Source organism: Mandrillus leucophaeus, unplaced genomic scaffold, assembly GCF_000951045.1.
Source record: "Mandrillus leucophaeus isolate KB7577 unplaced genomic scaffold, Mleu.le_1.0 Scaffold399, whole genome shotgun sequence".
Taxonomy (NCBI): Eukaryota; Metazoa; Chordata; class Mammalia; order Primates; family Cercopithecidae; genus Mandrillus; species Mandrillus leucophaeus.
This window is the reverse complement of record NW_012104242.1, coordinates 318875-340186: the sequence shown is the minus strand read 5'-3', so window position 1 is coordinate 340186 and position 21312 is coordinate 318875. Positions and strand designations below refer to the sequence as shown.

Genomic DNA, 21312 nt, shown 5'->3' with positions numbered 1-21312 from the left:
GACGTGTCTGGGTGTGGGTGACGTTTCCAGGAGAACAGAGCTAATGCTGCAAGTGGTGAGCTCTTTTCTGCACGTGGTCATGACGCTGACGCTGTGGGTGCGCTGGGCCCAGGAAGTGCAGACGCAGCAGCTGCAGGCCCCACTCCCAGCCCCCGTGCCTCCACAACCAGACCCCTAGCTCTGTTCTTCCTCAGCCAGCAGCAGGAGACAGTGGGCTCGGTAACCTCATCTGCCCGTTAAAGCTACATGGTTGTAGCGTGCATCGCGAGCAGGAGACCCGTGTGAAGCGAGCACGCTTTCCTCTGGGTCCACGTTCATGGCTCCGTTCTCTGATGCCAGGTGAGTCGCTCTGCCTGTCTGATGACGACACAGCTGATCTGTAAGTTGCTGCGGTCCAGGGAGGCGGCGGCGGCTGTAGACGTCAGGACGTGGCCCCTCATCCTGGACACAGGTCAGTGCTTTGGCTGCAGAAGGCGGTTTGCTCATGGCCTTGCTCAGGCTGGATCTGCTGATAAGCCGTGTTCCTCTCCAGATGATTTGCCAAAGAAGCGGCCTGCCCAGATCTGCAAACCTTGCAACCCAGACACCCTCGCGTATCTTGACTTCAGCGTGTCCACAACTGGGATGCTAGCTGGCGTAAAGGTGAGCGGGGCGGCTGCGGGAGGCAACCACAGAGCGTGCTGGAGGTGGCAGGCTGCGTGCTGACTCTCAGCGCCTCTCGTGTAGTCAGACTCTGAGATGTGGAAAGAGCTGTACATACGTGTTTCATCACAGTATGACACATATGACCATTTCCTTAACCAGGCTGATTCTGTCCAAATGTCCCAAGTATGTTTTTATGTGAACACGGTCTCAGTAGCCGACAGAAGAACACTGCGAGTGTTTTTCTCTCTTACTGGTTCTCAAATCCGAATGCTCTGTGATAAATCTCTGTACACTGCACTTTCTAGTGTTTTAACCTGGGCTGTATTAGAAATCGTCATGACCCTCTCAGCTCAGACGCCGCCCTCATCAAGGTGCCATGCAAACTGCCCCGCCTTGGGGACTTCGCAGCCTTGCACGCCCTCTGCCCCCGTCTGTGGGTCTGACTGCTGAGCTAGCTTTGCCTCGCACAGTTCTCACGCTCCATCCACCTCTTAGTGGAACTGAGGTGGAATACCAAAATAGCTACAATATGAAATAAAATAATTTTTCAAAAGCTTTTGAAAAGAAATGTTTTCAGATCAAGATGATTTAGTTACTGCAGTCTGAAGTTAGCTGTGACCCTCCTACTGTCATAGCCAAAAGAAGCACCTGCTTCCAGTCGTAGCATTTTCATGGCCCACTTACAATCTCAGCATCTGGCGTAGAGTAGATCGTCAGAACTCTCTTGGCTGCTTTAGCCGGTGTCAATTCCTGTTTCTCTGCTGAAGTCCTGCGAAGGCCCCACTGGCCCTGTGACCCACAGCCAGGGTGATGGGAGCACTGTGTACCTTTTCTCTTACACTCCATACACGGTTGTCCATGCACTCGTCTCTGAATTCCCCCTGGATCCTGAGGGCAGGGCCGTGTCTTACTCTTCTGTTCATCTCCGGCGCTTAACACAGTGCCTGATAACAAGCTCTCAGTACTTTAGTATTTGCTGAGCTGAAGAACTCAATTCTCTACCTAGAAATAGTGCTTTGCACAGAGCAGCAGTTCAGGGCTGGCTTGCTCTAGTTGCTGAGCTGAGTGGGTGGGTAATTTTAAGAGGCAGGATTTTACTAATTCCTAATCCAGGGAGGCAGGAGTCTGGATGGATGTTTTATAAATTCAGTCTCATTTCTCCTTTAAACAAAAATTTGCCTTAAAAGCAAGCTAAAAAGAATTACTTATATTTTACGTTCTGTAATAATTCTACGTTCCCGTTTGAATATAGTAAGAGAGTTATGAAACCTTTTCCCGGTAAATGTTCCAATAGTGATGGAACATTTTACAGTGGGAGGACCCCCACCCCAAGTTCTCTCACCTCTTGCTGGAGTGATGAATGAATGATGGGGAGCCAGGCATTTGGATTTCCCCAGTTGTTACAAGGCTCCGTGCTGGTCCCTAGTTTAGCTCTGGTGACATTCTGCTTCAGATCAACTTGTGACTTTTTTTTTTTTTTTTTTGAGTTGGATTCTTGCTCTGTCGCCCAGGCTGGAGTGCAGTGGTGCGATCTTGGCTCACTGCAACCTCCACCTCCTGGTTCAAGCGATTCTCCTGCCTCTGCCTCCTGAGTAGCTGGGACTACAGGCACATACCACCACCCCCGGCTAATTTTTTGTATGTTTAGTAGAGACGAGGTTTCACTGTGTTAGCCAGAATGTTCTCGATCTCCTGACCTTGTGATCTGCCCGCCTTGACCTCCCAAAATGCTGGGATTACAGGCGTGAGCCACCGCGCCCAGCCGTGACGTGTTTTAAAACCGCAAAAATCAGACCGTTTTCTTTGCTGCTTTGACTTCCTTTTTCCTGAGGTTTGGCTAGAGAGCTTCTGTGAGAAAATTGATCTTGTTAATATATTTTATTGTATTTCAAAGTAATCGACATTACACACGGACTGTAGGGGACTATTACAGGGATTAGGGAAGGGGAAGATGCGGGAGCTCTTCACTGGTCACGATGGGATGATTGGATTTTGGCCACCATCTCCCTGCGGGATGGTGGAAGATGGTGAAGGGCATTGGAGTGTAGGAGGACCTGAGCTCTAACTCCCAGCTCTAACTTATGTCACAGGCAGCAAAATCTTTGTTAACTTCTGTGAGCCTTCACTTTCTGATCATTAAGATGGGTGGGCACCCAGCAGGTCTCGCTGGCCACGTTCTGCATAGCAGAGGCTATGTCCAGCCCTGGAGATAGCCACGAACAAGGCGGGGCCTCGAGCAGCAGAGGTGGGAGCGCGCCATGGTGCCTCCCCTACCTGTGGGACAGTGTTGGAGAGTGGATCACACGAGAACCACTTCCTGCGTGACTTGCTGTTCAAATGCACTCTTTGAATAGCTGGCGTTGCCAGGTCCTGGAGGGCCAGTGGTTCTGAGTGAGGTTTACTCATTGAAAATGAGAAATCCCGTGAAAATATCAGCCACTCACGTTCCCCAGACACAGCATAGCCCCAGCTTGGCGACAGTCGTCCCCAGTCCTAAAAACAGCCTTGGGCATTTGGGGCCAGGTATCATTTGTTTTCTGGGTTTTGTTCTCTAAAATTTGTTGAAGAGACGGGGTCTCACCGTGCTGTCCAGGCTGGAGTGCAGTGGTAATCCTAGCTCGCTGCAGCCTGGAACTCCTGGTCTCAAGTGAGCATCCCACCTTGGCCTCCCGAAGTGTTTTGATTACAGGTATGAGCCACTGCGCGAGGCCAGCACACGTTTCGTGTGGCCTTTCTGTCTTAAAGACGTCTTGGGTGTCAAGCCCCATGCATTTAATGCGGCTTTATTGTCCTGTAGGTACCCGTGGGTATGAAGTCCCCTGCGTTCAGTGCAGCCTTGTTTTCCCACAGGTGTCTTACGGTGTCAGGTCCGACGCATTTAACGCAGCCCTGTTTTCTCACGGGTGTCTTACAGTGTCAGGTCCGACGCGTTTAACGCAGGCTTGTGTTTTGCAGATGTCTCACGCAGCCACCAGTGCCTTCTGCCGTTCCATTAAGCTGCAGTGTGAACTTTACCCCTCTAGAGAAGTGGCCATCTGCCTGGACCCTTACTGTGGACTGGGATTTGTCCTCTGGTGCCTCTGCAGGTAAGATTCTTCTCTGTATCTTTACATTTAAAAAAAAAAAATCGTGCACCTTCCTCTCCAGACCTTAGACCCAGCCAGGCAGCCTAAGCACTGTCCCCACACCCCGACCCCTGCCAGAGGATGCCTGGGCTGACCCCTGTCCCCTCTGCCTCTCCTGGTGGACTTGGCTCTCGGGACAGAGCAGTGCCTGGGGTGATTTTGACTTTCTGCAGCAGTGGAGGAACATTTCAGGGAACTGTCTGTTGAGGACCTTTATTTCTGACCATCAGACTCCCAGGCTCCAGGCTTGGTTCTTATGCATATAAAGCCTGGCGATGGTGCTGGGCCAGCAGGCATTGCAGGCTCTTACCTCCCACCGGCTTCACCCCAGCTGTTACTGCAGGGCTCAGGCTGGGCAGGCCCAGAGGTGAGTCCGGGAGGGCTGAGCATTCTCCGGGGTGCGGCACGCTACCCAGCAGCCGGCTCGGAGCCTGGCCCACAGCAGGTACTCGGCAAGTTATTTATGGGATAAATGAAGGACCAGAAAAACAAATGGATGTTTCTTGGCTTTTTTGTCTGATTATGCATACATGTTCATTGTAGAAATTTTAGAAAATACAAAATAATATAAGGAATAAAATAAAGCCATCAACAATCGTACCACCTGATAAAGGGTGTTACCAGTAAAATCCACTCTTAGCATTGGACGTATAGTTTTTCAGAGTTCATTTTCCAGTGGAGCATTTTCAAACATGTAAGCATAGGGCGTGTTCAGTAATAAACACCCGTGACCATCATCCGGCTTCACGTGTCAGCATTTTAGTGGTTTTGTATTATCCGCCTGCTTTCCCCCTTTTTTAAAAATGGGTATTTTAAAGCTAACACAAACATAAAAATAATTTCACTCATAAATCTTCTTTACACATATTATTTTATGAATAAATATACATTAATATATTTATAAAACTGAGATGCTACAGTATGAAATTGGTTATGATTTTCTTTATAGTGGATCTTTTTTCTTTTTTTTTTTTTTTTTTTTTGAGACAGTCTCGCTCTGTCACCCAGGCTGAAGTGCAGTGCCACAATCTCAGCTCACTGCAACCTCTGCCTCCTGGGTTCAAGCAGTTCTCATGTCTCAGCCTCCTGAGTAGCTGCGATTACAGGCACCTACCACCACGCCCAGCTAATTTTTGTATTTTTGGTAGAGATGGGGTTTCACCATGTTGGCCAGTCTGGTCTTGAACTCGTGACCTCAAGTGATCTGCCTGCCTTGCCCTCGTGAGCCACTGCACCCAGTCAGATTTTTTTCTCCTGTCAGCACTCTTCTGGAACAAATATTTTTAATGTATTACTAATATTCAATAGTATTAAGTTGGATTAAAAGGTAATCTTGTATTTTTGAAAAATACCGATGTTCTAATTAGGATAATTCAGCTTTTTGAGAAAGCAGATAAAAGTGAATAAATGAAATATTTAATGATTTCTGCCTCAGTCCAAAATGCAATAACATTGTAAATTTTTTTTTCGTGGGAAATCGCTCAGAACATGGCCTTAGCTACACATGCCAAGCTGAAGGGCAGAGGCCTGTTCCGAACAACTGCCCTTGTAGGGTGACCGTATTTCACTTGGCGAAGTATGCCAGTAAAACCGAAGCCAGGCGACGGAAGCCGCCTGCCTGCAGCTCACCGTGCCTGGCTCCCCGTGGAAACCAGAGAGACGGTGTTTGTGGCAGGGAAAGTGAGTTTTCGATGTGAACCCACGATAACAATAGACTCGTTAAGGGATTGTCCAGGTTGCAGTGAACTTTAACAAGCATCTTTCCTGCAAAATATTAATAACTCAGAAGTCACGATATTGCAGTATTCTGTCGATGGCCCTTGCAACAGTAAATATAGCCATAAACCTGTCCATTAAAAAAAAATTCTCCATAGAAACAGATCCCAATGGACGTGTGCTTTAAAAAACAAAAAAATCACTTGGGTCCTAGATGCACAATGACTAATACAGAAGTTAAACATAACGATGACTTCCCTTTTCCCATGCAGTTCAGCAGGTCTGGGAAGAGGATCGGGCAGAAGAGGCCCTGGGGTGTCACATTTGAGGCCGTGTCCTCGGGCTGTGCTCCTACGATAGTGCAGCAGGGTGGGGAGGGCGTCTTGGTCGGGGGCAGCCGCACAGGGCGCCCAAGCCCAGGTCGGAGGAGGGGTGTCCTGGCATGGGCTGTGGGCCAGGCAGGGTGCAGTGTGGGGAAGTCAGCTTGTTCCGGGAATCAGCAGCAGCAGAGGGAGATCAGCTTCGTGTGGGGGATTAGAAATAAGTGATGGGGATACGTTCATTGTGTGAACATCGAGTTCGCTTACACAGACCTGGCTGGTACGGCCTGACACACCCAGTCCGCGGTCCTGTGCGGCGTGTTAGTGCAGTGAATGCTCTGGGCAGTGGTAACGCAGTGGTAAGTGTTCGTGTATCTAGACATATTTAAACACAGAAAAGGGACAGTAAAAAGATGGTATAGAAGGTAAAAAAAGAAAAACAGCTGTGTAGGGCATTTCCCGTGACTGGAGCTGGCAGGAATGGAGGTTGCCCAGGGGAGTCGGCGAGTTGGGGAGTAAGTGGCACCTGGACGTGAGGCCCGGACGTGACTGCGCACTGTTGTGGCCTCTGTAAATACCAGACACTTCGGCTATACCAAGTTTATCAAATATGTTTTTAGCTCTTCAATAATAACTTAACCTTAGCTTACTGTAACTTTTTAACCTTAACGTTTTAAGTTTTTAAACTTTTTGACTCATCTATAAAAACACTTAGCTTAAAACACAAACATATTATACAACTGTACAAAAATAATTTATCTCTATAAGCTGCTTTCTATTTTTTAAAATGTTTTATGCTTTTGTTAAAAACTAATAGGCACACACATCAGCCTAGGCCTCTACAACACACATGCGCACACACACACGCACGGCTACCTAGGCCTCCACAACACACACGCACACAGCTGCAATACACATGCAGACACATGCACACACACACATCAGCCTAGGCCTCCACAACACACACACACGTGCATACACAGCTACCTAGGCCACCACAACACACACACACACACACCTTCCTAGGCCTCCAGAGGGCCAGAGTGTTCCATGTCACTGTCTTCCCCTCCACCTCTCGTCCCACTGGAGGGTGTTCAGGGACAATACGCGTACGGAGCCGTCACCTCCTAGGATAACAATAGCTTCTCCTGGAAGACCCTCCTGAAGGACCTGCCGAGGCTGTTTTACAATTTATTTTTTTTTATATAAGTAGGAGGATGCTGTAAAATAACAAAGTACAGTAACTTCATAAACCAGTCGCACAGTTGTTTATCATCATGGTTAAGTACTAGGTTGTGTACATAATTGTATGTGCTCATCAGAAAGCTGGTCCCCCGTGCCCAAGTACACTTCGTCCCCAAGATGCAAGGTTGTGTCATACGCAAATCAAAAAATGTGATGCATCATGTAAGCAGAACTGAAGACGTGATTGTACCTGCTGTGCTTTTATATGACTGGCAGCACAGGTTTGTTTAGACCAGTTACCACCACCAACGCAAGTAATGTGTGCTGCCACGTCTCTAGGCAGTAGAAATTTTTCAGCTTCGTTATAGAATCATGAGACCACTGTTGTACGTGGACCCATCCTCGACCAAAGCAATGCTATCCTGGGACCTCAGGCATGCTAATTTTTAAATTTTTTGTAGAGATGGGGTCTTGCCATGTTGCCCAGGCTGGTCTTGAACTCCTGGGCTCAAGCCATCCTCCCACCTCAGCCTCCCAAAGTGTTGGGATGATAGGCATGAACCACCACACTCAGCCTACAAAAACTTTTTTTTTAATTAGCCGGCTGTAGTGGTGTGTGCCTGTGGCCCCGACTACTTGGGAGGCTGAGGTGGGGGCTCACTTGAGCCTAGAAGGTTGAGATCACACCACTATACTCTAGCCTGGGTGACAGAGCAAGACCCTGTCTCAAGAAATAAAGATTGCAACAGATTATAACGCTTTGAGTAATACAGGAAATTTTCCAACTATTTAGATACATAGATGAACAAATGGAAAGCTTGATGAGAAGTGAGGGTTTCTATAGTAGCCATGCACGAAGTAGTTAGAGGAAAGAGAGGCTTCACGGTGGAAAAGCAGGAACCAGGTGGTCCAGGCAAACCTCAGTGGTGGTGAAGCCTGCAGCACACGGCGGGTGGGATGAGAAGAACAGCATCTGCGATACTCCTGCCAAAGACACCTGCCCTGTATCTCCCCATGTGGAAGCATCGGCCCCCCAAGTTAGGGGACTGACTGGACAATGCACCTGCCTAGAATCTTCCCAAAGCCTGGTGTCGTGAGAATCATGGAAACATCCAGAAACTCGCTCTGGGCAGAGGGAGGCTGAGCCAACCGCTTACTCTCAGTGTGCCTGCACAAATGACCCTTTTGCTACAGAGGATATAATCGGGGACAGCTGGAGAGACTTGAATAGGGTCTGAGCTGGGACAGAAGGAATGTGTTGGTTTCTGATTTTGATGGCTTAGTTGTTTATGGAGGAAAATAGACTTGTTTGTTGGAAATTCCCGCTGAGGTGTCTGGGATTAGGCATCAGGTCAGTGACTCACCATCAGATAATCCAAGGAGAGAAAATTATTTTAAATGTACTTGCAACTTTTCTATGACTTTGTGATTATTCGAAAGTTAAGTAACACAAATAATTTGTGTCCTCATCCTAAAGCTTTCTTCTGTCATAAAGTAGAGGATTGTTTATCTGAGAATTATGAATATAATGGGATTGTTTCAAAATACTTTTTAAGATTACACCTGTTTTTAAAAATTGTGTCAGCCCATATTCATGTATTGGAAAATTCAATATTATTAAAATGGTAGTTCTCTCCACATTGTTTTATAGGTTTAACGTAATTCCTATCAAAATCTTGGCAGGCTATTTTTTGGGGGTTTTTTGGAGCAGAAATTGATAATATCCTAAAGTGAATATAAAGGACCCACAATAGTCAAAGCAGTTTTAAAATAAGATAACTAAATTGGAGAATTCAGAACGTCTCATTCCTGATTTCAAAAATGCTGCAGAGCTACAGTAACCAAAACAACATGGTACTGGCATAGAGACAGACTGAGATAGACTGATTATATATGATAAACAGAATTGAGAGTCCAGAAATAAACCCTTATATTTATGGTCAAATAATTTTTTAAACAAAGTTACCTGAGCAATTCAATGAAGAAAAGAGTTTTTCAACAACAGATGCTGGGAAATTTGGACATTCACATGAAAATGAAAAAAGATAAACCTTGACTCGACATCATAAGTTAGTTCAAGTGGATCATAGATCTGAATGTAAGAGCAAAAATTATAAAAATTTTAGAAAACACAAGAGTAAATTTTCATAATCTTGGGTTAGGCACAGAGTTCACTAAAGGTATGCTACATAAATACTGATAAATTGGACTTGAATAAAATTTAAAACTTTTGTATATCAAAAGACATGATTAGAAAGACAAGCCACAATCTGGGAAAAAACATTTGCAAATTATAAATCTCATGAAGTACTTCAAAGCACCTATGTAATAAACTTTTTCCTTTTTTTTTTTTTTTTTTTTGGAGACAGCCTTGCTCTGTTGCCCAGGCTGGAGATTAGTGGTATGATTTCAGCTCACTGCAACCTCTGCCTCCAAGGTTCAAGTGATTCTCCTGCCTCAGCATCCCAAGTAGCTGGAGCTACAGGCATGCACCACCACGCCTGGCTAATTTTTTTTGTATTTTTAGTAGAGAAAGGGTTTTGCCATGTTGACCAGGCTGGTCTTGAACTCCTGACCTCAAGTAATCTGCCCGCCTCAGACTCCCAAAGTGCTGGGGATTACAGGTGTGAGCCACTGTGCCCGGCCTATGTAATAAACTCTCAAAACTCAGAAACAAGCAACATAATTTAAACATGGGCAAGAGATCTGAATAGATATCTCATCAAAAGAAGACATACAAAGGACCGATCAGGACATGAAAAGATACCCAGCATTAATTAGGGAAATGTAAATTAAAACCACAGTGAGATGCCACTTCACACCCACTAGAACGCTGTCACCGAAAATATAGGAAAATAAAGTTGGAGAGCTCGTGTTTTCTGACTTCAAAACTTACACTGCAAAGCAACAGTAGCCAAGAAGGTGGAAAAACGAATTCTCATACATTGATAACGGGAATGTAAAATGGGGAGCTGCTGTTTGGCATGATCTTAATTAAGCAGACTTGTTACAAGACGCAGCAGCTGCCCTCCTAGGAGGAGGAAAAGCGAACGTCCACTCAAAGACTTGGTGTGAGTTCCCTGGAACCTTGGTCAACACGAGGAAACAATCCAGGTGCCCGCCAACAGGTGAACGAACAAGGGACGCCTGCCACATCCCTAAGGTGGGTGCTTCTGTGCAGGATCAGCCCAGAAGCACCTGCTGCGGGAAGGAAGTGTGGCTGTGTGGTAGGCAGTGTCCAGAAAAGGCAAGTTTGTAAAAACAGTAGAGTGATGACAGTGGCTAGGGCTGGAAATGGGACTGACTGCAGATGGACACGGGATCCCTTTCAGGAGGTGGGAATGTTCTAGAGTGGTGACAATGTTACAACTCTTCAATTTTACTAAAAGCCATTTAATTCTGTGCTTAAAATGAATGAAATTTAGGGTATGCAAAGTTTACCTAAATAAAGCTGATGGGTTTCTTAGAATAGGCCGGGCACAGTGGCTCAAGCCTGTGATCCCAGCACTTTGGGAGTCTGAGGTGGGTAGATCACTTGAGGTCAGGAGTTCAAGACCAGCCTGGCCAACATGATGAAACCTTTTCTCTACTAAAAATACAAAAATTAGCTGGGCGTGATGGTGGGAGCCTGTAATCCCAGCTACTCAGGAGCATTAGGCCGGAGAATCACTTGAACCCAGGAGACGGGGGTTACACTGAGCCAAGAATGCACCAGGGCACTCCAGCCTGGGTGACAGAGTGAGACTCTCTCAACAACAAAAAATAAAGTGCTTCACTGCAGTAACTGAAGTGTGTAGGGAGACCCTGGGCTGGATGGCATGCCTGCTGGCAGAGGGGGCACCACCCAGGACCCCCAGGTGAGGTGAACCTATCTTGTTGAATTCCCAAGTTGGGAGAGTTTTCAGTTGTTGGTATGTTTTGTCAGGTTAGTAATCCGAAATCATCAAATTGCTAATGTACAAATGTATGTTACTTACCAAATGTCCATTTTTATTCTTTTTGAAGTTAAGGTCTAAAGAACAGCTCAGGTTCCCAACATTCTCAGAGAATAATGTCTTCAGAATAAGCAACCTGCTCTTAAGTAGGTTTGTCTTGTCCATAGCAGAATTTATTGCCAGTGGCAAAAATCAATTTTGGCTAATACAGCAATTAACCAACATTTGTCGTATTGGGTGCGATTAGGGCAAGTAGGAAATCATGAGTTGGGTTTTCTATTTGTTTCTGCTGTCAAGATTTTTTTCTTAATGCTGATGTCTTATTTATGGGGATGAGGAGGGAAGTGAAACTATATTTCATTTTCACAAGTATATTTCAAATTCTCTAGCCAGGATTGGGTACCCAAGCCCGTTTGTCTGCTGGCAGTTCTGACAGAGCAAATCATTAATGCTGATGTGTATTTTTGAGGAAGCCACTTCCAGGGACACTTAGAAATGGTTAAAATGACTTTGGGCGTCTGAGGCAGGAGGATTGCTTAAACCTAGGAGTTCAAGACCAGCCTGGGCAACATAGTGAGACCCCATCTCCACAGAAAAGTTTTAAATTAGCCCATCATAGTGGCACGTGCCTGTAGCCCCAGATACTTGGGAAGTGGGAGGATCACTGAAGCCCATGAGGTCAGGGCTGCAGTGAGCTGTGATCGCACCACTGCACTCTAGCCTGGGTGACAAAGGAAGACTGTCTCAGAAAAGAAAAGTGGTGAATATGGTAAATTTTATGTTACATACGTTTTACCACAATAAATTTTTTAAAACTAAGACTAAATGACCAATTTACAGCAGAGTAATAATTCGAGGCCTCATATTCACCCCTTAAGTGCCTAACTCTGTTCTCCAAGGATTCAACCCTTGAAAAGGTCACTATTTGCTATAAAGTCATCCCTCGGTGTCCACGGAGGAGATGGGTTCCGGGACCCCGTAGGTACCAAAAAGCGAGGATGCTGAAGTCCCTGACATAAAATGGCATTGTATGTGCACATCACCTGTGCACTTCCTCTCTCATAATTTAAATAATTTCTGGATTACTTGTAATACCTAAGACAATGTAAATGCTCTGTAAATAGTTGAACTGTGTTGTTTATTCCATAGTGACAAGAAAATCTACAAGTTAGGTATAGACGCAGATTTTTTCATGAACATCTTTGATTCATGGTTGAAGCCAGGGGTGAGGAACCCACAGACACAGAGGGCTCTGTGTCCTTTTGAAAAGAATAAATCAAGCTTTGGAAAAGAGAATGAGGAAAGAAATGGAAAATTGCCCAAAAACGCTTTTGTCACATTTGCCAAAGAGTAGTTTTTCATACTAAGGGTCCTGTTTGAAATAAATTTTGTTAGCCAACTTAATTTCCTTACATTTATTTAGTTGGATTCCCTTATAAACAATTATGAAAATTTCTAAATGAGATTGGCCACATTAGAGAACTGGCTTTAGTATTATAGCATAGTAGTTAACAAGGCCTAACTTGTTAATCATAGTGCTATTTCACTGGTAAAATTTTATGTAGGCCTCTTGTGGCGACTCATGCCTGTCACCCTAGCACTTTGGGAGGCCAAGACAGGAGGAGCACTTGAATCCAGGAGTTTGAGACCAGCCTGGGCAACATGACGAAACCCTGTCTCTACCAAAAAAGAAAAAAATTAGGCGTGGTGTTGTGCACCTGTAGCCCCAGCTACTCGGGGGCTGAGGTGGGACGATGGCCTCAGCTTGGAATGCGGAGGTTACAGTGAGCCCAGATCACACCACCGCACTCCAGTTTGGGTGACAGAGTGAGACCCTGTCTCCAAAAAAAAAAAAAAAGGTGTAGGTTGGGCATGGTGGCTCATGCCTGTAATCCCAACACTTTGGGAGGCCCAGGCACGTCTTACATGGCCACAGCAGGAACAAGATTGCTTGAGCCCAGAAGTTCAAGACGAGCCTGAACAACATAGACCCTACCACTGGAAAAAAAAAAAACGAGCATGGTGGTGTGCACCTGTGGTCCTGCCGACTCAGGAGAGGGAGGAGGATCGCTGGAGCCCAGGAGTTTGAGGTGACAGTGAGCTATGATTATACCACCATACTCTAGCCTGGGCAACAGAACGTTCTTATTAATTTTTAAATCTTAGAACGTGATTTATCTGGGATATGTTATTTTAATGTATGGCATCTATTAATGTGAATTCATAGTAGTAAAAAAAACCATTAAAAATGTAGTTTTGACAAGTTGTTTATTAAATCCACACTTACCCCATCAATTGATGATAAATTAAAATATGTAACCTATCACTGCTTCATTTCTCTAAATCTATTCTCTCATATGAAGTTAAAATTAAAGAATGGTTATATTTTCTCTCTTCTGTTTGGTGATTTGTTGGGATCATTTTTAAATAAAAATCTGAACTTAAAAAGATTGAGTGACTAACTTTACTTACCATAATTGTCTTTTTTTCACCCTGGCTGTCAGTTTTCTAAACCAGGTATAGGCCTACTCTTTCTTAAATTGCTGTTTGGTAAATATTTTAGGTTCTGTGGTCTCTACTATCACTCATCTCAAAGCTGCTAGAGACAATATTTCAACAAATGAGTGGTGGCTGGCCCTGTTCCAATAAAACTTTATTTACAAAAACAGGAAGTGTCTGTGGTTTGCCAGCTCCTGTTCTGAAGCTAGACTTTTTTGGACCAAAATTTGAACCCTGTGTTTTCTACTAAGAGGATCCAGTTTGCTGATGTCACAGGTCTGAGAGACGTCACAGTTCTGAGAGATGTCAGAGCATCACAGCATTTAGTAGTCTTAAATGTGTGTTCAAAGTGGTAGTAACTGCCTCATGATTCTGTAGTACATATTTGCTTTTCAGAAGGCTTTCGTGTGAACACGGTTGCAGTTTGCAGCGTTGGTTTTACTGTTCCCTTCTACAGATGGCAGCACAGGCTGTTCTAAGTCCTCCTCTTCCTTGGAGTCAGTGCTGCCCTGAGCCCTCCAGCCTTGGTGAGCTCCCATCCTGACAGCCTCCTCTTTCTCTGCAGTGTGTATTCTGGGCACCAGTCCATCCTGATCCCACCCTCCGAGCTTGAAACCAACCCCGCCTTGTGGCTTCTCGCCGTGAGTCAGTACAAAGTCCGAGACACGTTTTGCTCCTACTCCGTGATGGAGCTGTGCACCAAGGGGCTGGGCTCGCAAACAGAGTCCCTCAAGGTAAGCAGCTCCCTTGGCAGCTCAGCGCCCCGCGAGCCCGCAGGGACTCGTTTCTAAGAGGGCACGTCTGTGATTGGGTGAAGTTAAAACAGTCCTCCAAAAAAAAGCCTGGGTTTAATCTAACGTCACCTGAAGCTTGCAAACTGCCTTTATATGAAAATGTTTTTAACGTGACTGTTTCCCCACGACCACAGACAGTAACAAACCAGAATGTAAAATATTTTCAATGCCTATCATTCCTCTGGGTCTACTTGAAAGATCCTAAATTTGATTTTTTTGTTGGGTGGATTCAGTGTTCTGAAGTGATCGGTGTTCAGAAGCTCTGAGGTGATGTTAACTTGTTCTGACACTGGTATTTTAGAAGGTAGGTTTGAATTTAGCCACTCACTTTTGTTTTTCCTGGAGACCCTGATTGGTGGGTCTGGACCCTAAGCTCAATTCATTTTACAATTAAGTTAACAGTGTTGTGTTTTGTTTTTAAGTAACTGCCATTATGTAAGAAGAATGGTATTTCCCTCCATTTAGCCAATGATGTTTTGATAGGTATATCTTCGTGGTAAATTCAGTAGTACTTAGCTCCAAGTAACTAGGAGGGAATAATCATATGACCAGCTTTGACTAAATTTCAACCGACTTTGTACTGTTTGGATTGTGTGTCTGTCTTCGTATATACATGGATTGTGTTTGTGTTTGTGTTTGTGGCATCCACACACAGATCAATAGTGCAACAGTACATTTATCCGTCCTGCATTGTTTTCCTAATGCATAAAGCTTGAACAGGAAAGCAAAACTCAAGATAACATTTTGTAATATAATTGTGCAATCATTTTGAGTTCTGTATTTATATAGGAAAAAGTTACACAGCATTATTCATGTTCATCTATATTGTATTAAAAAGTGAGTACATTTTCATGACCTTCCTGTTGGCACATACATAAATAACCAGAATAAATAATGACATAGTTGAGGGTCACTACGTATTCATTTCATCATTACAATAGCTCTTTAAAATAGGAGCCGTTATTGTCTCCATTTTAAAACTGAGGAACTTACATCACAGAGAAATTAAGCGACTTCTCCAGGTTCTTAGGTTGAACGAACCTGGAGCCAAATTTATAATCTTTGGCTTCAGACCTGCTATTGCAGCTGCATGTGCTTTACCTCTCAGACATGCGCGCGTGTGAATACGTCATTTGTAGTCCCCAGACTTGAGTTTTCCCTGTTTAGCTCTGTGTGTGCAGTCATGTCTGTATGCTCAGCACGAGTGTTGAAGTCAGCTAGAGCTGTGTGTCCTCCTCGCTCAGGATGCTTGTCAGTGGTCCGTGGGCTGAGGCTGCCTGGAAAGGGCTCGAAGGACCTGACGGCTGGGGTTTTGGTGGCCGCCCTCTTAGCAGCTCTGGCTTCCACTCCAAGACAGTCATTCACGGTTCGCCTTCACATTCACAAGCCGTTCCTATCACTCCCTTGTTTTCCCTCTTGGCCCGGGCAGTGCCACAGAGTGAGCTGTGCTTAACTCCTTGAAATCCTGGTATGACTTTTGCTGTTGTGCTCAGCTGACTGAATTTGGTGTGGAAACTGAGATGTTCTTAATCTTATGCTTACTGTAGAAACAGACACGCTGAGAGTGAGAATAAATTCTTGGTGTAATGGGGCATAAATGGAGCACTGTCTATGAAGTCTAAAAATTTAGGTTTATGTTCCTACATATTAAAATGCAGGTTTTCAGGCTGGGTGTGGTGGTACATGCCTGTAGTCCCAGCTACTTGGGAGACCACAAGGTGGGATGGTCACTTGAGCCCAGGAGTTCAGCTCCCCTGGGCAGCATAGCAAGACCCCATCTCTTTAAAATATGTAGATTTTCCCCATTCCTCTCCAGTGTGTGTTCTGGTACATCCATGCCCAGAAGAATATATCAAGTGCCTCTCCTTTCCCGAACTGCCTTTAATCGTCTCATCCAGGAAGTTGCTTTTCCTCAGCCTGTCTCCTCATCACAGTTCTTGCTGTGGCTCCAGGCGGCTGTTTGTTCTTCATCAGTTGAATAGCTGTGTGAGTGCTTTTTCACCACCGTGGGTTTGTTACATTAACGAAGTGGACACAGGCGGCCCTGGAAAGGCATCGCCGTGTTGAGTTTTCCAGTGTTTATGTGGGGATCCGAGGGAAGGCGTCTCCGGCTCACTCCAAGCTCGGCCGGCCCGTGGGGGCTGACTTGGTTTCTCTGTCGTTATCTCCAGGCGCGAGGGCTGGACTTGTCCCGAGTGAGGACCTGCGTGGTCGTGGCGGAAGAGCGGCCGCGGATCGCACTCACACAGTCGTTCTCAAAGCTGTTTAAGGACCTGGGCCTTCACCCGCGGGCCGTCAGCACCTCGTTCGGTTGCAGGGTGAACCTGGCGATTTGCTTGCAGGTGAGATTCGCCGACATCACGGTGCCGAGCTGGAAGCTCCCGGGGTGGGCGCGGCCGACTGGCTCCAGGCGTCTCCCTCCCTGGGCTGATGCTCAGCTACCTTCAGAAGAGATCTCTCAGTCACACGCATGCGGTCGGTGCAGATATCTGTGTTTTTACACTACAGTCTGCGTTCGTATCCATATTCATAACAAGCATTCATAGCACTTACTGTGTCCTGGAACATTGTAACTTTTGTGACAGGAGGAGCAGTTTGTCCAGACCTCTGCTGTCGGACTTTTTAAAGATTAGATACTAGACAGATCAAGAAACCAGTCCCTCGAAGTACTTGGTCTCATGTGTGCAGACGATCTCTGTAGGAAGAACTTAATTACATTGAGCAGGTTCTGGGATTTGCTGCTGCAGTGGCCGTGTAGAAACAGCAAAGCTGCACTTGTGCGAAGCGGGCGTACGTGAAGGGGCTCTGGCACGACAGCCTTGCATTGACAGTGGCTGAGGAGCCCCAGGCAGAGCTGCAGGTCTGGTTCCTGGAAGAGTAAGGGCTCCCTCTCCGCAGGTGCTGGTGAGGCACATGGTTGGCGGGCGTCACCTCCACCTCCCTCTCTGCCCACCTGCTGTCCCACTTGTGGTCCCAGAGTGACTGCTTAAGGTTGCTGCTGGGTGAACCTCTGAAGGCTCCGTCTGCGCTTTTCATGCCTGTCTAGGTGCTTGGAGTTAGCCACTAGGTCAGAGGAGGGAACCTCCTCTCTGCCCAGGATCATTTCAGAAAAAGTAGCTGCAGAAAGGTTTTCTTGATTTTCTTTTTTCTTTTTCTTTTTTGAGACAGGGTATCACTCTGTCACCCAGGCCGGAGTGCGGTGGCATAATCACGCATAATCGCGGCTCACTGCAGCCTCCACCCCCCCGCCCCCGCTCCCAGGCAGGCTCAAGCAACCCTCCCACCTCAGCCTCCCGAGTAGCTGGGACCGCAGGTGCCCACCACCACACCTGGCTAATTTTTGTATTTTTTGTAGAGACAGGGTTTCACCATGTTGCCCAGGCTGGTCTTGATCTCATCAACTTAATGATCTGTCTGGCTTGGCCTCCCAAAGTGCTGGGATTATGGACACGAGTCACCGTACCTGGCCTTTTTAAAAAATTTTTCATACATGGGATGTTCCTTGCTTCTGTCTTCCTTCTCTTTTAATTATTACAGTAGCTTCATTTTTAAGAAATTATAAATTACCAAATTTATCTCAAGAGTCAGGTAAACCTTGTCCTATGATTAAAATTAATACCCTTTTCTAAGAGGTCATCTGAAGAATTAGATTTATCTCACCAACCTAGTTCTTAAAATATTGAAGTTTTCTCTCCCTATTCACCTTTTTCTGTTCCTCATAAATGTTTATCACCATCGATCCCATTAGGAGAAACAGGAAATGCAGAAGTCGGCTTCTTAAATCAGTTCAGCAATAGTGTGATGTCCCACTTGTCTCTGCCCACCAGTGACAGGGACCCCCGGGCAAGAGCAAATCAGTGATTTGTGAGAGACGGGCACTGGCCACGGCAAGGCTGCTGCTTCTGGCTTTGTCTCTTAAAATGTCGGGGTGGGGCTGAAGGGAGAAGAGCAGAGAGTAACCCTTAGCACTGCGCCCTCCAACAGGTGACAGAGTTCAACCTGTGTTGCAAAATTGGCCTCTTGTAGAGTACGTACATTTATTTTCTTCTTTACTTTTTCATTTATTATTTATTTCTATCCACCTGGATCCAAAATGGTTTTTGTTTTGTTTTGTTTTTGTTTTGTTTTTTTGTTTTGAGATGGAGTCTCGCTCTGTAGCCCAGGCTGGAGTGCAGTGGTGTGATCTCGGCTTGCTGCAAGCTCCACCTCCCGGGTTCACGCCATTCCCCTGCCTCAGCTTCCCCAGCGGCTGGGACTACAGGCGTCCGCCACCAGGACTGGCTAATTTTTTGTATTTTTAGTAGAGATGGGGTTTTGCCATGTTAGCCAGGATGGTCTCGATCTCCTGACATCATGATCCGCCCGCCTCGGCCTCCCAAAGTGCTGGGATTACAGGCGTGAGCCACTGCGCCTGGCCCCAAAATGTTTTAAGATGGTTTACAGGGAAGGAGTACGCTCAGTGGGAGAAGATAAAATACACTAAAAACGAATGAAAACATGGAGGTGAAAGAAAAAAATTGCAGGAAAGTGACGGCCTGAAGAACAATTGGCTTGCTGGTGTTTCCACGAGGCTCTGAAGTGTGCCACCGGCCTTACCTCAGCACCAGGGTGGGGCTGGACACGTGCTGGATGTTGAATGAATGTGCCCTGTGAGAGTGCTGAGCCCAGTTCTGTATTCTTAATGGGAAATAGCAATATGTTCTTGTACAGAAGACAAGTTCATCAGTATGACCGCTGAGTCAAAATTCAATATTGCTAATCATGGGTCATGGCACTATTTTGCAATCTTGGCAGCATCTTTAAGCATTTTAGTCCATGTTCAGTTTTCTGCTTGACCTATTCGTAACTCCTTTCGGTCAGCATGTCCTTATCTGAATAGTATTGGAAAATAGTTGGAGGTATTCAAGTGTCTACTAGCAGAGAGAAATTAAATTTATGTACAAAGCAATGCAGGCTCACCTCCCCTTGCCTGAAGCTTTGAGGGCAGGTGCGCTTCAGAATTAGGTTTCTGGCTTTGTGAGAGGTGACGTGGCACAGATGCCATGCATGATGCCACAGTTCAGTATCACATGTGCCAGTGTTCCTGCAGCAGGGAAGGGTAGGAGACCCAGACTTAAAGGGGCTCATGTCAGCCTAGGTCAAATTTTACTACAAAGAAACTTAAGACAAAGTTTGTGCCATCATCAAACATTTCTCATAGTGAGATGGACAGTAGGCATGTAGGTAATTTTTTCAGGAAGCGACTCATTCTTAGTAAGTGAGCAGTGAGAGGCTAGAGTGCCATGGACATGGGGAGGCATTCTGGGGGAGGGCGGTCAGGAACTGGAAGGGCGGAGCCATGCAAAAGTCCAGTGAAGGCAACCGTAAGTGAAAAGGCTTCAGGCAGAGCTGGTCTTTGGAAACACTCGTTTTCTGGAATTTTTGCAAAATTTTACATGTTGGTGATAGCAAACAAGCAGAGTGGGAGAATCCCAGGATCCAGAGGCAGAAGCCACCTCTCGCTGCCTGGCTCTCCACAGAGCCCAGCACACAGGACATGCCTGATACAGTAAATGTACACTGAGTGCTTACGAGTGGTAGTAAAGAAAGCCTGAAATGTTTCTGAATTTTGTGTACTTTGAATTTATTTTTCTTTATACAAGAATATTTTAGAAAACAAAATCAGAAAATATACTTTAGCTTATAAATAACACTCATAAACCCATCTACCCTGAGATGATCACAATTAATCATTTGATGTCAAAAATAAAAAACAAAAAATTAAGATACTCCCAAAATTCCAAACCTTGTACCTAAATATTTAAAGATACTGAAAAATGTAGTTTTCAGTTTGAAGCAACAGCATTGTGAATGAGTATGGAAGCTGGGGGGTGTCTGCTCTCAGACTGACTGCATTCTAACAGCGCTGGTTTCCCGACTGGAGCCCCGGCGCCCCTGACTGACTGCATTCTAGCAGCGCTGGTTTCTCCTGGCTTCGCTGGAGCCCCCACAGGCCTTCCCTGACTGTGTGCTCTGGTGGAGGAAGCCTGATGGAGCGAGGAAAGAGTTTTGTCTCCAGGAGATAGGGAGCAAACTCAGCAAGGAACATTGTCCAAAAGAGAGAGGGAGCCTCACCCATGTGCAACAGGGCTTAGGAGGTGTCAGGGTCATCACTGTCAGAGGGGGTCCTGGTCTTCAGGGAAGGCTGAGCTGCGCAGTTCATGAGTATTATTACTGCAGGATTTAAAGGCCTTTCCGGTGCTACTGAGCAGTGCTGCATCCTCAAGGGGGAAGCCGCGTGCAGTTTTACCAGTGCTGACTTGGCACCCGGACAGGCACTTTTTAAAACATACCTGATACACGAAACGTTACAGGTGTACAGAGACACACTGGGCATTTGTTTTTACTTTGCAAAAATCGGCTCCATCAGTGGTGCTCTGGTCCTCCCACCATCCAGCCCCAAGCATCTGCCTCCCCTTCATGCAGTTTTTCCTAAGCCACTTTCTCATGCAGTCTTTCCTCCTTCTGCTTCATAACCCGGACACTGTGCTCGGCCTGGATGGACTCTCCTCTGCCCTTGTCCTGCTTCTCCGCCTGGGTCCCCTCCATGGGGCCTTCTCGACCTCTGTCAGCTGCAATGCTCTCTTTCCTCTGAATTGCCAGCGTACTTCGTTCTTCCTCCTTTGCACTTTCCACCTGCTTTATAGTTATTTATCAACATATGCATGTCTCTTCTGCTCTGTGAGTAGCTGTGTTACAGAACACAGTTTTTTCTTTGTTGTTGTAGTTATTGTTTGTAGAGACAGGGTCTCACCGTGTTGCCTAGGCTGATCTTGAACTCCTGGCCTCAAGTGACCCTCCCACCTCAGCCTCCCAAAGCACTGGGATTACAGGCGTGAGCCACCACAATCAACCAAGAGCACAGTTTTACAAAAGAATCTCCCTCCCTGAGTGTCCAGTGCCATCTCACATCATCACAGTCACTTCTTGATGTTGTATACATTTTGTGAAAGCACTAATATTTGATTCTGGGGTTTTTTGTTTGTTTTGGGAGATGGAATCTTGCTCTTGTCACCCAGGCTGGAGGGCAATGGCATGATCTCAGCTCACTGCA

General features: G+C 45.9%; 1 protein-coding gene across 1 annotated transcript in view; it reads left to right on the top strand.

Annotated features, from left to right (window-relative positions):
• Window positions 1-21312, top strand: part of DIP2C (DIP2 disco-interacting protein 2 homolog C (Drosophila)) — a 296340-nt gene that overhangs the window by 229750 nt on the left and 45278 nt on the right. The window contains exons 28-32 of the mRNA XM_011991552.1: window positions 340-451; window positions 533-642; window positions 3601-3731; window positions 13991-14159; window positions 16391-16561. Of these exons, the coding sequence (XP_011846942.1) occupies window positions 340-451; window positions 533-642; window positions 3601-3731; window positions 13991-14159; window positions 16391-16561 (693 nt within the window). The remainder of the gene's footprint in view (window positions 1-339; window positions 452-532; window positions 643-3600; window positions 3732-13990; window positions 14160-16390; window positions 16562-21312) is intronic.